This window comes from Dendropsophus ebraccatus, chromosome 6 (assembly GCF_027789765.1).
Source record: "Dendropsophus ebraccatus isolate aDenEbr1 chromosome 6, aDenEbr1.pat, whole genome shotgun sequence".
In the NCBI taxonomy this organism is placed as follows: Eukaryota; Metazoa; Chordata; class Amphibia; order Anura; family Hylidae; genus Dendropsophus; species Dendropsophus ebraccatus.
This window is the reverse complement of record NC_091459.1, coordinates 125310519-125326360: the sequence shown is the minus strand read 5'-3', so window position 1 is coordinate 125326360 and position 15842 is coordinate 125310519. Positions and strand designations below refer to the sequence as shown.

Below are 15842 nucleotides of genomic sequence, written 5' to 3'. Positions count from 1 at the left end.
ACATCCTGATACATACTGTAATGCTGACTGACAGCGGAGGATATTACTATGTATATTTATTTATATATATATTTATATATTCCCTCTGCTCAGTGCAGGTAAATATATTATATTCCTCATTACATAGGGATACATCTATAGAAATCAATCTATCTATCTATCTATCTATCTATCTCCTATCTATCTATCTCCTATCTATCTATCTATCTATCTATCTATCTATCTATCTATATCATCTATCTATCTATTATCTATCTATCTTCTATCTATCTATCTATCTATCCATCTATCTCCTATCTATCTATCTATCTATCTATCTATCTATCTATCTATCTATCTATCTCCTATATCTATCTATCTATCTATCTATCTATCCATCTATCTATCTCCTATCTATCTATCTATCTATCTATCTATCTATCTATCTATCTATCTATCTATTATCTATCTATTTATTTATTTATCTGTCTATCTCCTATCTATCTATCTATCTATCTATAATCTATCTATCTATCTATCTATCTATCTCCTATCTATCTATCTATCTATCTATCTATCTATCTATTATCTATCTCCTATCTATCTATCTATCTATCTATCTATCTATCTATCTATCTATCTATCTCCTATCTATCTATAATCTATCTATCTATCTATCTATCTATCTATCTATCTATCTATCTATCAATCATCTATCTATCTCCTATCTATCTATATATCTATCTATCTCCTATCTATCTATCTATCTATCTATCTATCTATCTATCTATCTATCTATCTCCTATCTATCTATCTCCTATCTATCTCCTATCTATCTATCTATCTATCTATTTATCTATCTATTATCTATCTATCTATCTATCTCCTATCTATCTATCTATCTATCTATCTATCTATCTATCTATCATCTATCGCCTGTCTATCTATCTATCTATCTATCTATCTATCTATCTACCTATCTATCTCCTATCTATCTATCTATCTATCTATCTATCTATCTATCTATCTATCATCTATCTATCTATCTATCTATCTCCTATCTATCTATCTATCTATCTATCTATCTATCTATCTATCTCCTATCTATCTATCTATCTATCTATCTATCTATCTATCTATCTATCTATCTATCTATCTATCTATCTCTCCATCCATCACCCATCTCTCCCTTGGCTCTGGCAGTGCACTAGTTAATCCCGCTTGTCTGTGTCTTCCTGCTTTATGATTGGAGCCAAGTATTTTAATTTACAGTAAATATCCCCTGAGGGGTTTCTGCATTGACTCAGCGATGCAGCAGAATGTTTCTCCAGGGGGCAGATGTAAAACGCTACATTTATTCCTGCAACAAACTAACAGGATGGAAATTTCTATGGAGGAAAATAGAACTTTAGCATAAGTGCATTGGGACATAGACACACACTGTCCAGGATGCCTCCACCTCCATAGCTTATCCTATATCCTATATCCTATATCATACATCATGCCTTCTGCATAGACTGGGGAATATTAGTACCAGGGACAGAGAAGCGGAAGGTTTATCATGTGATCCCAGCTGGGAATGGGAGTGAGAGGACAGTTTCCGGTCTATGTCCATAACCATTCATTCTTTATACTAAAAAAAAAAAAAAGTCCAAAATTTTCCATTCCTTTTAATGTATGCGACCACATTAAAAGGAATAATTATTAAATAAAATTAATTAATAAAAATAAATAAAAAGAAACATTTAATTCAGTTCAGATGTAAAATTTGAACAATAACTTAAACTACATTTAAAAAAAAAATATATAAATTTTATATATATATTTACATCTGATTGTTATCGTTTGAGCACATTTGGATTCTATGAGTGGTGATTGATCAGTTTGATCAGTCGGTGTGTCAGTTATTGATAACAATAATATAAATATCTAAATAATAAATACAATAACATTTCGTATTTGTAACTATTATTGTATACAGGATGTAGCAGGCATGGTAAGCACAGTAGTTACAGCAGCCGCTGCCTCCTCTATTTACTCACTAACAACCTGGAAGTTTTAGTTTAATATTCAAAATTGAAATGAACATAAATAAATAAATAAATTAGAATTTTTTTTTAGTTTCTGCTAAATAATTCATGTGAGCGGGTGTTTGTGGGCAGCGGTTACAGGGGGATTATTTATTAAGGCCTGGCTACTGTAGCAGTGGCAAACTACCAGCCTGGAAGACAAGGACTCCCTTCTACGCAGCCTCAGTAGCTTCTGAGAATTCACACTTCAACCTATAGAGGACAGAAAAGACTGACAAATGTCATTTTTGTCCTTAAATTACTGAGTGTTTTTTTTTTTCTAGATTTTTTTAAACTTTTTTTTCTAGTTTTCACTTTTCTCGTTGTAGTGTTAACTATACAGTCCAGTCTACTATTAATGAAGATTAAATTTAAATTCAAAATATATTGTAAAAAATAAACAAATGACAATGTAATAAAAAATGCTGTAGTTGTTGTTAGCTCCTAAATAATTACTTTTTAAAGGATATATATATATATATATATATATATATATATATATATATATATATATATATTACACCCACAGTACATTTATTCTTCAAAGGAAACTGACTTTTTTTTGCTATGTTGAATATATATATTTAGTTTATGTTACATATATATATATATATATATATATATATATATATATATATATGTATATATATATATAACAAATATAGATATATATAGATAGATAGATATATCATAGGGCAGGTGCAATATTTTATTGCTTCTATCTTTTTTTTGTTTAGTTTTTTCACCTTCTAAAAGGCCCATGACATGCATTATATGTAACAGTTGTTGTACAGAAATCCAATTTGTTATTAGGCCAGGAGTAGAAAAAAACAGAAAATAAAATATTGTGTTCATACAGTTCGCTCCCATAATCCAATATTCTCTTGATTTTTTGAAATTACAGTTTTTTTTTATTTCATTGACTATTTCACACAGTTTTCTATCCAAGTTCCCTTTTAAGTGACTTTACTTGATATATAACATTCTAAATCTCACAGATTTTATTTTTTTTAGATCTTTTATTAGTCTGTAATCAACCCCTCCAAGTATTTGTTTATTAGGAGTTTTCCCCTTGCCATCCTATCCACACAAAACCAGATACATTACAGTATGCCGATTTTTACTATTATTATATCATCATTTTGGCTATTTATTTTTATGACTGTTATTTTTTACACTTTATACTGTTTTACATAATTTTGTTTAAAACGTCAAATGTAAAATAGGAGAAAAACTACACGTTAATAATAATAAGGCTTTTATTGAAAAATCCATCTGTAAGGACATGTACTATAATTAATGGGCCCAGAAGTGTAAGTTTACATCTGGCTGGTGACTCTGTCCCCACGCTATACATAGACTTGTTCATTTTGGTCACCAACATTATGAAATTTGAGGACAGTCCGTAAAAATAGGGACCTTATTGGCTGTAAAAAAAATAGATGAATATTTTTGGAGGTGTTAGAGCAGGTTGTTGTCATCTGAAGCTATGGGCAGAATTATCATTGAGTTAATTTTGGGTTTTCTCGGCCATGAATATTTTTTATTTTTCACTAAATTGTCCAGTCATCTGACCACACAGCAAAGTTTCTAAGCTTGATAGCACGTTAGAGTCTTTCATACCTCTCTACTCCATGTATAACCGTAGTATTATTTGAAATTTTTGAAAATATTGCCGAATTTGGGATCTTATCAGGTTACTTTCTTGACTTTTTTTAGGGCCCAACATAGACTCTAACTGCAAAAAGTTAGGGGCCCGCAGGTAACTTTTTGAATTATTGGCTTCTAGGATTTGTTCAAACCCCAATGTGGTTGACTGGTAAGAGAAGATGGTAGAGATTGGCTGCAAACCTTAGATCACCTCTGCAACTTTTTGGTTTTGCGGCTTTGTTTTGTGGGTAGAGAGTTGGAAGATGTCCCGATGAGCCTGGCTGATGGGAGGATAGAGGGTTAATTTGTAGATATTCTAGGTATGATATGTATTGTATGGTTGTGGTTGTGGTCGATAAGTGAACATTTGCACCTTAGAGAAGCGAAATTTGTAAAAAGTCTATTCAGCAAACTGTGATTATTGCGGCCTATAAGACAATGGAGGCTGAAGATCCCTATGTCAACATCCATTGTCTTATATGGCTCCTACAGAACAATAATCAGATATTTGCTCATCCCTTATAGAAAAATGCAGTCAACTTTACAATATATAAACAAAGAAATGGAATATAATAATAATAATAATATTTATTTGTATAGCCAGCGCCAACAGATTCCGCAGTATACTAGTCTAATAAATAACGAAATAAATAATAAATAATGAAATAAATAATTTCTTTGTAATTAACACAATAGTTACATCTAACTGGATGATAAAATCCAGATCCACAATTTTGCACTTCATTAAAAATACATGCACATGTATGCAAAACCCTAGAGAGAGGACCACCCAAACAATAAGGGACCACCCAACAATCTTTTATAGGGTGGTCCCTTAAAACAGGGCGGGGGAAGCTTAGGCTCTCTAGTAGTTACAAAACTACAATTCCCATCATGCCTGGACAGCCTTCAGTGGCAAAACTACAACCCCCATCATGCCCTGATGTTCTATTCAGCAATTACAAACCTCAAGGAGTGAACACACCCTTAGCTATCTAGCAATTATAACCATTAGAACAGTGTCCCCCAACCTGTGGCCTTCCAGCTGTTGCAAAACTACAATGATGGGAGTTGTAGTAATGTAACAGCTAGAGAGCCCTGGGTTGGAGAACACTCCATTCAGAGTCTATGAGCACAGGAGGTACACTCATTCTTCAGCTGTCAGGGAATGATGGGAGTGTGTAGTTCTGCAAGGGCTGAAGGGCCACAGGTTGGGAAGCACTGAATTTAGGGGTGACTTATAGGCACTTAAGCCCATCCTAAATATGGTCACCATGGCTCTAATCTACTGTTTCCCAACCTATGGCTCTTTAGCTGTTGCACAACTACAACTCCCATCATGCCCTCAAAGAAGGTGAAGACCTCCAGAGGTCATAGGGCCTTGGGCTCTACCAGAATGGGATCTCTATGACGTCCAATGCAGTGTTAGCCAATCTCTGTAGCTGTTGTAAAACTACAACTCCCATCATGCAGTGTAGTATTTCATGATGGGAATTATAGTGTTGCAGCCGGTTGGGGCACTCTGCTCTAATGGGTCACATTTCTACCTAACCAAGGTTGTGTTCACACATGGTTCAGTTTTAACTGCAATAATTGAATAGGGGCTCTATAGACCAGGTGTAAGGAACCTTGGCTCTCCAGTGGTTGCAAAACTACAACTCCCATCATGCCTGGACAGCCAAAGCTTAAGCTTTAGGACCCCCACCCATATTGTGAACAGACACCCCTTGACTTCCATTCTGCAAACCAAGACCCCCCACTTATAGCAGACTTGTGCACATGGATGCAGCTTGCTTCACTGAAGTTTGTAGAATTTCTGGAGTTTCCACCCCTGAGGTTTGCCCTTGTCTAAGGTGGGAATACCCCTTTAGGGTGCGTTCACACCTACAGGATCTGCAGCTGATTTTCTGCAGCAGATTTCAGTTAAATAACTGAACACAGCATCAGATTTGATGCTGTGTTCAGTTATTTAACTGAAATCTGCTGCAGAAAATCAGCTGCAGATCCTGTAGGTGTGAACGCACCATTAAGATGTAACATGGGTTTTCCCGCAGACTTTGCTGCATCTTAACTGTAGATCTCATACATTACAGGCATCAGCTACACATGGCAGAATCAGAATTTTTCCACTATGTGTGAATTGTATTTGATATACCCCATACTGTATTGCACCAGGATGTGCTGCAGAGCTGTGGTGCAGAATCTGGATGGCAGACACCCTGCAGCTGCATTCACCCCCAATAGCTACATAAAAATCTGCACTGTCTAGGGATTCAATGAGAGCTAAAGGAGGCCAAGATAACCTACATAGACTAACAACAAAGCCTAAGAGAGTGTGGTGTGTGTGTGAGGAGGGTGGCGGCCCACACATAACCAGGGGATGTCACACAAGTGTTAGATCAGGTTCCAGAATAGCATCTAGGATGGATGAGTTGGAGTGGTGTGAATGGAAATTATGCCACCTATCTACTATACTTGTATATGCTGCTCATAGTATGACTGTAGGGGTGTGTGCAGCTTCTACATGTGCAAGGATCTATCCAGAAATATATGTATCTGTGGAAAGGAAGAGAATCTCATGGGAAATACTGACAGATAGATAGATAGATAGATAGATAGATAGATAGATAGATAGATAGATAGATAGTAGATAGATAGATAAAGCAGAGTAACAGCCGCACATCCAGATCCAGAGCGGTGGGTGCTGTGCAGTGAAAGTCCTATGGCGTAGGATCCCCAATGTAGAAACGGCAAGAGACCGCAACACACCGAAGTAATCTTGCTTGATAATGATTCTGGATTGAATCGAAACGTTGTATGTACCTTGATGATGGAATAAACACTATTCACCTTTACTTCGGTGTGCTGCGGTCTCTTGCCGTTTCTAGATAGAAAGATAGATAGATAGATAGATAGATAGATAGATAGATAATAGATAGGCGATAGATAATAGATAGATAGATAGATAGATAGGAGATAGATAGATAGATAGATAGATAGATAGATAGATAGATAGATAGAGGATAGATAGATAGATAGAAGATAGATAGATAGATAGGAGATAGATAGATAGATAGGTTGAGATTAAATCAAAAGAACAACAGGGAGCGCCCTAATAGGTTTCTATCAGCAATATATACACACAGGAGCATTTTCTTTATCGTTCTCGCTTGTTTTTAGGTGACTACATGAATCTTTTGTTGGAGTTGCCCTATATAATAAATCTGTAATGCATCCCTATGTGCACAGTCATCAGGTTTTAGGCTGTGATCATATGTGGCTACACGTTTACCTGTTTAGGTCCGTAAAGAAAGAGGGGATTGGGGCAGTTTGAGCTGGGCCCCCACATGTACCCCACAGGAGCTGCTGTAGTCACTAAGACGGTGTTTGCACCCTTGAGTTTTTTAACTTCAGTGAGAAGACTAAACTTTTTCTATATTTGCTCTTAAATCTGATCTCAGAGTGCTCGAGCCTTCCTGGAAAATGATACGTACATGTTATCATGATTCTCGGAAATGGTGCTTTTTAGTTTTGCTCATGAGATATTACGCTTGACTCGTTTTAGGCATTTTATATTTATATAATGTCTACCCAGGGTTATCTAATGACGACAGAGACTAGGACATGTCCTATATGCCCGATCGGTGAGGATCCAACAATTGGGACCCCCCCCAATAATTTTTTTTACTGGTTGCTGCATGGTGGATCCATTATAATCAATAAGCCCCTCATTATTTGGGTTAAAATAAACATAATAAATGTAATGTAGATAAACTTAACCTTAAAGGGGTATTCCGTTTACACATTCTTTATATATCTTTGTAATATAACATTATTATACAAAAATAGATAAATAAAAACATAGATTTACATTTATACATTGACTGACAGCAGAAAGGGGCAACACTGCCACCAATGGCTGCATATTGTACTGCAGGACTGCACAATCCCTGATCCTACTACTAATACTAATACACTACTAACACTACTACTAAGCTTCTCCTGATGTGTACGCTAATGTTTATTACATTTAGAATAGACATTAGAGTTGAGAAAGCATATGTCCACCTACAAATATTAATCTACAGTTTACATATATAGTAATACAAACATTTAGTTGTTTTGTAACTATGTTAAATTATTTACCTTGTACCGTTTCTGGATTGCAGCTTGTGTTATACTTCAGAGCTGCAATCACTATTCTGCAGGCCTTTTCCAGTCTTAGCTTGTTCATAGTTAGCACCAGGCGTTGTATAGTAATCTCAGCAGACCCAGACTACCTCACCCTGCACACAGATCCAGTGCAGGACAATGGACGGATATACCACAGATCCAGTGCAGGACAATGGACGGATATACCACAGATCCAGTGCAGGACAATGGACGGATATACCACAGATCCAGTACAGGACAATGGACGAATATACCACAGATTCAGTGCAGGACAGTGGACAGATATACCACAGATTCAGTGCAGGTGCATAGATAAAAATACAGATAATTTATTTCCATGTATAAAATTCATCAGGAAAAAAAAAAAGTGACACGTTTCAAGCATGCATAATGGTCCTAGCCATGGCCTAAGGTATAACTCAGGGCATTATGCATGCTCCAAACACATTACGTTCTCTGTTTCCTGTGAGGTCTGCTGAAATCTATAGCATCTATATTTTTGAAGGGCCCTATTAGATGCCTGATCCTGCAAGGTAGGCGAGGGCTGATCTTGTTGATCAGCATTGGGGTACTAACCTTTACACAGCTCGAGCATCAGACAGGGCGAGCATTTATTCATCTGACAGCCAATCGCCAGCTGTAATAAATAGCCTTATCAGATGGTAATGTAACAAGCTTACAAGACTGAAACAAGTAATGTTATGTATGTACACAGGGACCCCACCAGCAGAATAGTGAGTGCAGCTCTGGAGAATAATACAGGATATAACTCAGAATCAGTACATGATAAGTAATGTAATGTATGTACACAGTGACCCCACCAGCAGAATAGTGAGTGCAGCTCTGGAGTATAATATAGGATGTAACTCAGGATCAGTACAGGATAAGTAATGTAATGTATGTACACAGTGACTCCACCAGCAGAATAGTGAGTGCAGCTCTGGAGAATAATACAGGATATAACTCAGGATCAGTACAGGATAAGTAATGTAATGTATGTACACAGTGACCCCAGCAGCAGAATAGTGAGTGCAGCTCTGGAGTATAATATAGGCTGTAACTCAGGATCAGTACAGGATAAGTAATGTAATGTATGTACACAGTGACCCCACCAGCAGAATAGTGAGTGCAGCTCTGGAGTTTAAGGCTATGTTAACACAACGTCACAACGTCAAAATTAAAGAAAAGGCATTTAATTTTGATATTTAAAAAAACGCCCGTTTTTGCCTCGATTTAACTGACTGCAATGGCAATGCATTGAAGTCAATGGGAAGAGGGACGTCCAATGCGCACAATGTATTGAATAATGGACGTTTTTACCACGAACGTCAAAATAATGAACATGATCATTCTTTTCGGACGTCTTTTGCAAACAGCAGACGTTTTTTATTAGTTGTTCACACACAGGTTTTCTTTTGTCACCATTCTTTCTCAGTTTTTACTATTAAATTCAATGGACTTTTCAATTAAGCCGCATCCAAAGGCCAATTAGTTACAGCAAACTAAGCCGTCATTGCACTAAGTGGAGGCCAGGCTGCTAAATGACGTCCTTTATAGACTCGGACGTAATTTTAAACAGAGCTGAAAAAATGTTGTGTGAACATAGCCTAATACAGACTGCATTAAATAAAAGTAAATTTAAATTCATATACTAAAAAAAAATCTAGAAAATGAGACGACATTATATTTCTGGGAGGTTTAATGTTGTCTATAGGTTTCTGTGTTGTAAGATCTGTAGAAGGCTTGTCTGCAATGGAACTATAACTCCCCTCATCCATTCCCTACATCCCCCATGACTGCATCTCATTAATGGTCCACACTGGTATTTACACAGGTGGTTGCACTAGGAGAGGTGCCCGATGGCTCTGTGGTCACCGTCATGGCGGGGAACGATGAAAACTACTCTGCTGAACTCAGGAATGCTTCTGCCGTCATGAAAAATCAAGTGGCGAGGTTTAACGACCTGAGATTTGTGGGCAGGAGCGGAAGAGGTAGGTTCCCTGCTTCTGAAATTGAAAATCTTGTGGCTCAAACCCTTTTTCCGTCTTATAGGGCACCAGCGTGTTGCTGCTGTCCGTCTCTATAGATACATAACATACGACTACCAGTTCCTCATTGATAAAAGAAGTTTCTGCTTTTCATGTCTCGGAGCTCATTCATTGCCATATGCCTTGTAGGCATGCTGGGAATTGTAGTTTTGCAACAGCTGGAGGGCCAAAGTTTTCCTGTTCCTGCTCCAGACTCAGATATGATCACTTGAAGTTGTAGGCCCGAAACCTAAATGGAGAATCCGATGACATCATGTCACATTCCGAATTCTGTCAGGTGCAGTGATGTTATATCTTTCCCATAGGCTGAGAAATGATCACTTGAATTTGTAGGCCCCAAGTGTGAATAGAGATTCTGATGGCATCATGTCACATGTGACATGTGACATAACATCCATACCTCCCAACCGTCCCGGATTTCGCGGGACAGTCCCGTTTTCGGGGTTCTGTCCCGCGGTCCCGGAACGGCCCCCCGTGTCCCGCAATATATGTGGTCCCAGCGAAAAAAACAATAAACCAGTAACTCACCTGTCCTCCGGTCCCAGCAGCTCCTCTCCCGGCAGAGCGCGCACTCCCGTCATCCTCCGGGGCGGGCAGCGGGGTACAGAGTCACTGACTGTACCGGAAGTAATTCATATAGAGGCTGCAGGTCACTTCCGGCTCAGTCAGTGTCTCTGTACCCCGCTGTCCGCCCCGGAGGATGACAGGAGTGCGCGCTCTGCCGGGAGAGGAGCAGCTGGGACCGGCAGACAGGTGAGTTACTGTTTTTTTCCGCTGGGGCCACACTAATGGGGGGATTGGCTACTCTGTGGGGCGCTATATGGGGCATTGGCTACTATGTGGGGCACTATATGGGGGATTGGCTACTATGTGGGGCACTATATGGGGGATTGGCTACTATGTGGGGCATATATGGGGGATTGGCTACTATGTGGGGCATATATGGGGGATTGGCTACTATGTGGGGCATATATGGGGGCATTGGCTACTATGTGGGCACTCTATGGGGGTTTGGCTACTATGTGGGGCACTCTATGGGGGATTGGCTACTATGTGGGGCACTATATGGAGGGATTGGCTACTATGTGGGGCACTATATGGGGGGATTGGCTACTATGTGGGCACTATATGGGGGATTGGCTACTATGTGGGGCACTATATGGGGGCATTGGCTACTATGTGGGGCACTATATGGGGGATTGGATAATATGTGGGGCACTATATGGGGGCATTAGCTACTATGTGGGGCACTATGTGGGGATTGGCTACTATGTGGGGCACTGTATGGGGGGATTGGCTACTATGTGGGGCACTATATGGGGGGATTGGCTACTATGTGGGCACTATATGGGGGGATTGGCTACTATGTGGGGCACTATATGGGGGGATTGGCTACTATGTGGGGTACTATATGGGGATTGGCTACTATGTGGGGCACTATATGGGGGCATTGGCTACTATGTGGGGCACTATATGGGGGCATTGGCTACTATGTGGGGCACTATATGGGGGCATTGGATACTATGTCGGGGATTGGATTCTATGTGGGGCACTATGTGGGGGATTGGATACTATGTGGGGCATATATGGGGGCATTGGATACTATGTGGGGCACTATAATGGGGGATTGGATACTATATAGGGCATTTTTTGGGGGATTGGATACTATATAGGGCACTATTCAGTCAGCAGCATGTGGTGACTGTAGGGGAGTGGCTATGGAGGGTTGCTATGGGGGCGTGGCTATGGAGGGTCGCTATGGGGGCGTGGCTATGGAGGGTCGCTATGGGGGCGTGGCTATGGGGACCGCAGCGCACATGTCCCTCTTTGCTCTTTGCAAAAGTTGGGAGGTATGTAACATCATGTCACATTCTGAAACTTATCAGGTTAAGTGATGTCATATCATTCCTTTAGGCTGAGATATGATCATTGTAGTTGTAGGCCGGAGCCTGAATAGAGATGAGGTTAAGTGATGTCATATCTTTCCCCTTGGCTGGGATATAATAACTTTAATAGGGCCAATACATGAATAGTGATTCTGATGACATCATGTTGCCAGGTGCAGTGATGTCACAGAGCTTAAAACAGTGGGCATATACTTCATCAAAACTGCCTTTGTTCCCCATAGCAACCAATTACAGCGCAGCTTCCATTTTACCAAAGCCATTTGGGAAAAGAAAACTGAGCAGCGATCGGTTGCTATGGGCATATCAGACAGATATGATACACTTGGGTTTAGTCTCCATGGTAACCCGGGACACATGATGTTATCAGAATTTCTCAGTAGTGCAGCCTCAGGTTTTAGGCCTGTAACTTCAAGTGATCATATCTCAGCCTAGAAAATAATCTATAGTAAAACTATTTTCACATTTTTATGTATACTATAGCCCCTTTATATGTTTTCTTCTGGTCTCCCTTCTTTAGGTATATAGTTTTTTATCTGTATATAGTATATATATAATGAAGCACTCCAGGTTGGGGGTCCATATCATGCTCACTCACTATCACTAGTCTTCAGCGCCATCTTTTTTATTTTCAGCAAAAGTGCATCTATGTGTTTCATTACAGTAGCTAGGTCATGTGTTCACCCTTCTGACCCATAGAAAATTATAGTGCTTAACATGTCACTGAAAGCGGTCTGTCCTGCGTCAGCTCACTTCCTGTGAACTACAGGATGACATCATCACCTATCAGATCTCCCTTTACAGATCCCTAGCCTCTTCCCATTCAGCCGCTGTTGCTATCGCTATCGAATCAGGTTATATAGTAATTACACACTTCCCCCCAAGGTTTTGTTCACACATTGCATTTTTGTTGCCTTTAGAAGGTCGCCTTTTTGAAGGTAAGGAGGAGTATTGCTTCAATGTGACCTGGACATCAACTGGCATCAGTGACCTTTGGTCATGAAGGGGTTAATGCGTATCAGGCCTCTATGGATATATTCACTTGATGGATTTTTCCATTGCGGAATACATGGCAGACATGGTTTGGCTGCAGAGTGAAGGCCAGGCTCCTTATCCCGTATCTCGGACCTTGACTACACTTAGTAATGTGCAGCAGACATTAAGAGATTAGAAAGAATAGTTATTTGTATGAAGCGCATCCCGTCACCCCTCCTGAGATCACAATTGGGGCATATTGTACAACCCCATGATGAATCGGAGGTGCCCTGCAAATCTTTATACAGTCCTAATGTAATGGGGTCAGAGAAAACATTTTCCTAGAATCATACATATAAAAACTCGTACACTACTGTGCATACATCTCTGGGATAGTATCACACATTACAGCTTAGATACAACAGCTTTCCTGATGAAAAACCTTTATATGACATCCTTAAAATTACATGATGTGTAATGTAGCGCTGTGTGATCCTTAATAGGGTATCACAAATGATAGACCTAGATACACAGCTCAGAAGACATTATCACACATGATAGGATTAGATACACCAGATCATCAGACACTATCACACATGACTGGATTAGATACACCATATGAGAAGACAGTATCAAACATGATAGGACTAGATACACCATATGAGAGGAGAGTATCACACATGATAGGACTAGATACACCAGATCAGAAGACAGTATCACACATGATTTGATTAGATACCGCATATGAGAAGACAGTATCAAACATGATAGGACTAGATACACCAGATCAGAAGACAGTATCACACATGATAGTATTAGATACACCAGATCATCAGACACTATTACACATGATTGGATTAGATACACCATATGAGAAGACAGTATCACTCATGATAGGACTAGATACAGCAGATCAGAAGACAGTATCACACATGATAGTATTAGATACACCAGATTAGCAGACACTATTACACATGATTGGATTAGATACACCATATGAGAAGACAGTATCACTCATGATAGGACTAGATACACCAGATCAGAAAACAGTATCACACATGATAGGATTAGATAAACCAATTCAGCAAACAGTATCACACATCATAGGATTAGATACACCAGATCAGCAGAGAGTATCACACATGATCAGATTAGATACACCAAATCAGCAGACATGACACATGAATTGATTAAAGGGGTTGTCCAGCAAAAAAATTTTTTTCTTTCAAATCAACTGGTGTCAGAAAGTTATATAGATGTGTAATTTACTTCTATTACAAATTCTCAAGTCTTCCCGTACTTATTAGCTGCTGTATGTCCTGCAGGAAATGTTTATTTTTTCAGTCTGACACAGTGCTCTCTGCTGACATCTCTGGCCGAGACAGTCTCAGTTCTCTATAAATCCCCATAGAAAACCTCTCCTACTCAGGACAGTTCCTGTCTCGGCCAGAGATGTCAGCAAAGAGTACTGTGTCAGACTGAAAAGAAAACAAAATTTCCTGCAGGACATACAGCAGCTGATAAGTATGGGAATACTTAAGAATTTTTAATAGAAGTAAATTACAAACCTATATAACTTTCTGACACCAATTGATTTGAAAGAAAAAGTTTTTAGCTGGAGTACCCCTTTAAGGCTTAGATACAGGAACTCAGAATAATAAGCTGAGATACAGTGGCTTAATGCCACACATAATAGGCTTGTATACATGGCTCAGCGAATGTTATTATACACAGTAGGTTTAGATACCTTAGTTTATAACAGACAGCATCACATGTGATGCTTAGATATATTCACTCAGTAGAGAGTACCACTATGCAAGGCTTAGATACAACACCCATGATATCATTAGATGCCGTAGCTCTTCAGAAAGCATCACAGATAAGATGCTTACACACACTGGTTAGTAGATAGTACCACATATGAAAGCTTCAGCAGACAGTATCACACATGCAAAGCTTAGATACATCAATTTCGGCTGTGTAATGATGCGTTTACACAGAGAGATTTATCTGACAGATTTTTGAAGCCAAAACCAGGAATGGATCTAACAAGACAAGAAATCTCAGTCTTTCCTTTATGACCTGTTCTCTGTTTATAGTCTGTTCCTGGCTTTGGCTTCACAAATCTGTCAGATAAATCTCTCTGTGTAAACGCACCCTTAGACATCATTAATTTAAATACACTAACACACCAGACCATATCACACATTATAAGCTTAGATACAGTGTCTCAGTTGTGTCACACATGTTAATATGTTAGGCTTAGATACAAAAGCTCAGCACAGTATGATACAGCATACTATCACGCTTATTTTACTGTGAAATCTTACAATGTTACATCATAGGCTGTAAACGCTGTAGTGTTCTGCGGGAGCGTATCACACCTGATAAGCTTAGATACACCATCTTAGCAGCAGGGCCCAATTGGATACAGATGCTTGACTAAGCCATCATATACACAGCGGATCTAGTGAAGTAGCTCTTACAGACTGACGCGTCCCATTATAACGCCGCCGTGACCTGTGACCTATGGAAGTTATAACGCACAAGGCGAGCGCGCTTCTCGCCGGGACGTATGAGGCCAATTTATCCGAGTGACTTAAAAGAAAAACAAAGGATGTTCTCCTTATTACCATCCAGACCCGGGGCCTTGGCCGCATCCCAAGGAGTCATCTTAATATTTAAAAAGGAGGGAAAAGGAGCCGAGGCGGCAGCTCGCGGGGTGTTCACGGATGGGAGATGAAGAAAGCCGCGTCTGATGGGGGGTAATTATGTCCACACAGAAGTGACCCCCTCCCTCCCCTCCATCACGTCTGTGATCTTAGAGGAGAAAGAACAGGGCTTTTTAGCTTTCCCTTTGAAGCAGGCAGGAGTTAGAGGAAGATTCCTCCTGTGTCGGAGACATGGGCCCGTACTTGTCTGCGTATACTTCACTGCACATCTTACACGACAAGGAGCCCCCGGAGCTTCCCTCTAGATCCTCTGCTCTTCTGTCATTGATCATGTCATAGAAGATTTACAAAATTCTTCTACTTAAAAATTTC

The 15842-nt window shown here is 39.4% G+C and overlaps 1 protein-coding gene across 2 annotated transcripts in view; it reads left to right on the top strand.

Moving 5' to 3' along the window:
- RUNX2 (RUNX family transcription factor 2) overlaps positions 1 to 15842 on the top strand; it is a 71950-nt gene that overhangs the window by 2654 nt on the left and 53454 nt on the right. For both annotated transcript variants that reach the window (XM_069975869.1, XM_069975868.1), the window contains exon 2: positions 9706 to 9862. In XM_069975869.1, the coding sequence (XP_069831970.1) occupies positions 9706 to 9862 (157 nt within the window). The remainder of the gene's footprint in view (positions 1 to 9705; positions 9863 to 15842) is intronic.